The following is a 4,623-nucleotide window of genomic DNA, read 5'->3' on the forward strand; positions in this document are numbered from 1 at the left end:
GCGATGCATGATGAGCTGGGGGGGGGCAAGTGCATGCAGCATGCCAGGTGCATGCAGCATGCCGGGTGCATGGTGGGCTCCGGGGTGGAGGGAAGGGGCTGCCTGGTTGGGGACCAGGTGCACGGGGGCCAGCAGTGGCGCTCRGGCAGCAGCGCTGAAGCGGTGGCCTCTGGCTGCCTCCCTCCGCAGAGCTCGCGGCACTCCAAGCTGGAGAAGGCGGATATCCTGGAGATGACGGTGAAGCACCTGCGGAACCTGCAGCGGGCGCAGATGACAGGTGAGCAGGGACCCCGAGGGCGGCCCTGGGGCAGGGGTGCCCCGGTGGGGTACCCCGGCACGGGGGCTCTGGCCCAAGGCTCACTCCTGTCTTGCCTTGCTTTCCAGCCGCCCTCAGCGCTGACCCCAGCGTCCTCGGCAAGTACCGGGCTGGATTTAACGAGTGCATGAACGAGGTGACCCGGTTCCTGTCCACCTGCGAAGGGGTGAACACCGACGTGCGCACCCGCCTCCTCAGTCACCTCTCCGCTTGCCTGGGCCAGATCGTGGCGATGAACTACCCGCCGCCGCCGCCGACCGGCCAGCCCGCACATCTGGCGCAGCCTCTGCACGTCCAGCTCCCGCCCGCCGCAGCTGGAGCGATGCCGGTGCCCTGCAAACTGAACCCTGCTGARGCCCTGTCCCCCAAGGTCTATGGAGGCTTTCAGCTGGTCCCCGCTACCGACGGGCAGTTCGCTTTCCTCATCCCCAACCCGGCCTTTCCTCCCAACTCCGGACCTGTTATCCCCCTGTACGCCAACGCCAACGTCCCGGCGTCTGCGGGCAGCAACACGGCAGCCACCCCGTCGGCGTCCCCGGTACAGGGGTTGACATCATTTGGGGGCAGCGTTGTCCCGGCGTCCCAAGCGGGGAGTCCTGTYGGAGAGCGCAGCGGATCGGTCTGGAGGCCTTGGTGACTTGCCTAAAGCAATTCCCCCAAAAACTCATCTGTTGGCTCCGTTGTATGGAGCCCCATTATGTTTTCTTTCTTTTTTTTTTTTTAAGCAGATTTAAACAGAAAGGAAAGACCTCATTATGAACAATCTATTTATTATTTTCAGAGGTTGGGATCTCAACTTGTATTTTTACTCCTTTAAAATACCTTTATTTGAGATACTTTTTTAAAAATAAATGAAAAATAGTTTTGTAACAAATATTCAAAGTATAATGCCAAAGTTGTTTGTATCTTGTCTGTGTGTGTGTGCGCCTGTTTAAACTCCCCCCAACCCTACTCCCAAAGTTGCAGGTGTTTAAATAAATTCTTTGAAATAGATATCTCTTTCTCCTTTCATTTAGTGTGGGAGAGTGGGCAGGGACAAGCTTGTCCTATGTGTGCAAACCCCACAAACTAGTACGGAGCAGTCCCTACCTTAGTTGGAAGGGATAGTTTGGGGGAGGGCAGAAGAGTTAAAAAGTGTGTGGTGGGGAAAGGTGGCTATGCTTACAATATATCCTGAAAATTTCATAAATACAGGATCCCTGCTCAAAAGGGAGGGTGCTCCCTAAGTCTATGCTTCTTAAATCTGCACTGAATAGCTGTTCTTGATATCTGTTCATGGAGAAGTTACTGAAATAACATCCCTTTTAAGAGTTTTTACTCCTTACTACCCTTTTCTTAAGGGTTGCATATGGGGGGAGTGCTGTGTGCAGAAGTTACTATCTTGCCTAGAAAAGAGGCTAGAGAGTCTGTCCCTATTGTGAGGAGGGTAATTAGAAGGTATAAAGGGTCTCATCGAGTATGCAGCGGGCTCTTTGGGAAGTTGGGAACCCTATTGAAATGCCTGGGAACTCAGAGCTGAGGGTTAATGTGTGTCTTTTTTTTTCTCTCCACTCTCATTGACAGGGCCAGATAGACTCTGATACTCAATGCTGTTGTAAATTCAATTGCCTGGTCTCACAATGCCTACCTCATAAAAGAGAATAAGTCAGGGTTGTGGCTTTTCTTTTTTTTTTTTTTCTTTTTTTTTCAGAAAGCAAGGGAACTGAGGAAAAGACAGTTTTGCCACCCATTCTGATTCTCTCCCAGTACTTGAATCCTGGCCAAGTGGAAGCAATTGCAGCCTTACACACACAGCATTAACCACTTCCAATTGTCACCAATTAATAAGGCCATGGTATGGAGAAAGACCATCAAGAGTGAATGCACAGTATGGAAGGGAAAGTGTTGTGTACTTTGCTCCAAATTTATGAGGTGGGGGGTATCATGTAATCTTGGAGAGAAAAGCCAAAAAAATGACACGTATGTGTGCTAAAGCCATGTCGAGGGGCATAATCCATTCGGCTGGGCTTCCTCCATCCCTGAGTGCACGGGATCCCTGTAGGCAAAGGGGTGTATTCATTCTCCTGATCCCCCCCTTCCCACCAAATCCTATGAGTTTTCCTGGCAGTTGTGTTAGCCAGGTTGGGCTGTGGAGGGACCAGCAGTGTTTCGGCTTAGAGAGTGACTTGACATTTGCAAAGCCACCAATTAATTCAATAGACCTATCTTTTTAGAAGGTAAATGCAATTTCATGTTTCAAGGTTTATTCTATTAGCAATTAGGTTGCAGCTCCTATGAGAATATGGCAGTGTATGTGCCTGTGGGGGGGGGGAAGTAATTTCCAGAAGTATTTTCCACTTCTGAATAATTTTATTTTTACCACATTTATCAGATTTTGGCCAAGGTTAGAGACAGGCATGAGGGCTGCTTAGAGCATGGTGCGGATCCAGACCAGTAATTCCTACACACCTAAGCGTGGGCAATCGATCAGTGATGAAAATCTTCACTCTCAGAATCAAAACTAGATATCCATTTGAATCAGGAGGTTCCCAGGAGGTTTTGTTATGCAATCACAGACATAAAATCACGTTACAGCGATTCTCTTCCATCCCCCACAGCCAGTTACGAGCCCTCCTCTTCTGTCTGCAGAAAGCTTGGAAGAGCAGATGAAAGGCTGCCTGTCGCCTGTGTGTAACTGTATATTTCCCCAGGGCACCACCATGTCTCTGGACTTGTCCCTCACTGCCCAGTCCCCTCCGCATCTGCCCAGGAGTCAGCAAATTTCCTTTATTGACAGGGTACCCAGGCCAAGAGCAAGACTGCCAAGCCCTACACTGCTGAGCTCACAYGCTGGAAAACTCTTATCTGAGTGGGTTTGGAACGATTGCACCCGTGCAAACATGGCACACAGTGCTGCACGCCCCTGGGACTCTTCTCCCAGTCAGCCACCATTCTGCCTCTGAAGTGATACCCTGAAAAGCATACACGTAAGGGTACTGCTGTCATTGCAGCCTCCTTGTAAACACTGCAGGGCGGGAGTAAAGACCTAGTGGTCAGAGGGCCCTGTCCACTGGGCACCATGTCCAGCACTGCCACATGCTTTTTTTTTTTTTGGCCTTGGGCAAGTCACACACCATCCTGTGSCTAAGTAAGTCCTGCGGAGATCTAGGTGGAGATGAGGTGACCGGCATCAACAAATCTGCATGATGGAATCTCAAAATCTTCCTGCGGAAAGGGATGATGTCCTTAACTCCAGTCCACTTCAAGAGTGGCCAAGTTACAGCTCGGATTCAATCACTGCTTCTGCCCTTTGGCTGTACCCAGATCCTACACTTCTGCAACMGGTTTTCTGGCTCTACTCTTCCATTTCTCAGTAACTGAGGGGCTGCCTTATTCCTCCTAGACTTTCATGTAGCTATTTTTTCATATCGTGGGATGACTGCTAAATTTGGTCTTATCCCTTTAAAGGTGCAGTAAAAGAGCAAAGTATGCTGCTGATGAAAGGTAAAAGTCCAAAGGAACGGACCCAGCGCCAAAGCGATAATGGTTAGGCAGGGTGCAGGCAGCCAGAAGTCCGTGAGCGTGATGGCATGATCTGGGTGTGGTGGAGCAAGGAGAGGCGGGAGGAAGATAGAAGTGAAACACAGTGAGGCGGAAACCCAGCTAGCCTGTGACGGCTCCTTCATCTGAACTTCACTGCAGCAGTTCTACCGCGCTCCAAGCCATTCCTAGACCTGGCTGAAAGCGACCTGTTGCCACACAGAATTTAATTCCAGCTGCAAAGCCTGGCCAACCGGTGAGCGCTAGTTCACCTAATCTTCACAACTGTACGGCTCTGACAGGCATCCCCAAGAAGTACTGTTCAGTGCAAAGAAAGAGAGTCCCCAGCAAGGCCCCAGGCAAGAAGCGAAGCCCCTTTCAGCTTCCCTGGGCTGYCCCGTTCACCGGCCACCAGGGAACTGCTCAGAAAAGGCACCCCGGGCCCCCGGCCGAAGTCCTTTTCTCTCCCTCTTTCCGGTCCTGGAGCCTTCGTGTTCTTCTGCTTACACGTTTCCAACAGAGGGAGTTTTCCTGCGTTACCCTCTCGCCCGTCTCTGCTCCCCGCCTGGCGCAGCTGCCTTCCCACCCTCCGCCTCCAGCCAGATCGCTTCTGCCGCCGCTTAGCTGCTCTCCCTCCCGGGGAGCAGTGACTCAGTGGCGGCGCCGAGGAAGAGCCGCGGGGGGACAAGGGACGCAGGGTGCGCGGGTGCGGAGGCAGCCGCCTTCCCCCGCTGCGGCGGGGGGGCCGCGGAACAGCGCCGGCCGCGCCGCTGCCCGCCCCCGCCGCC

General features: G+C 52.3%; 1 protein-coding gene across 1 annotated transcript; it reads left to right on the forward strand.

The window, feature by feature from the left end:
• Window positions 1-54: 54 nt before the first annotated feature.
• Window positions 55-1,309, forward strand: HES4 (hes family bHLH transcription factor 4). The gene is made up of 2 exons (XM_085298960.1): window positions 55-277; window positions 385-1,309. The coding sequence occupies exons 1-2, from the start codon at window positions 70-72 to the stop codon at window positions 951-953; spliced, it is 777 nt and encodes a 258-aa protein (XP_085155086.1). The 5' UTR covers window positions 55-69; the 3' UTR covers window positions 954-1,309.
• Window positions 1,310-4,623: the final 3,314 nt, after the last annotated feature.

The sequence above is a fragment of the Rhea americana genome, unplaced genomic scaffold (assembly GCF_003343005.1).
Source record: "Rhea americana isolate MKP2758 unplaced genomic scaffold, rheAme1 scaffold_143, whole genome shotgun sequence".
In the NCBI taxonomy this organism is placed as follows: Eukaryota; Metazoa; Chordata; class Aves; order Rheiformes; family Rheidae; genus Rhea; species Rhea americana.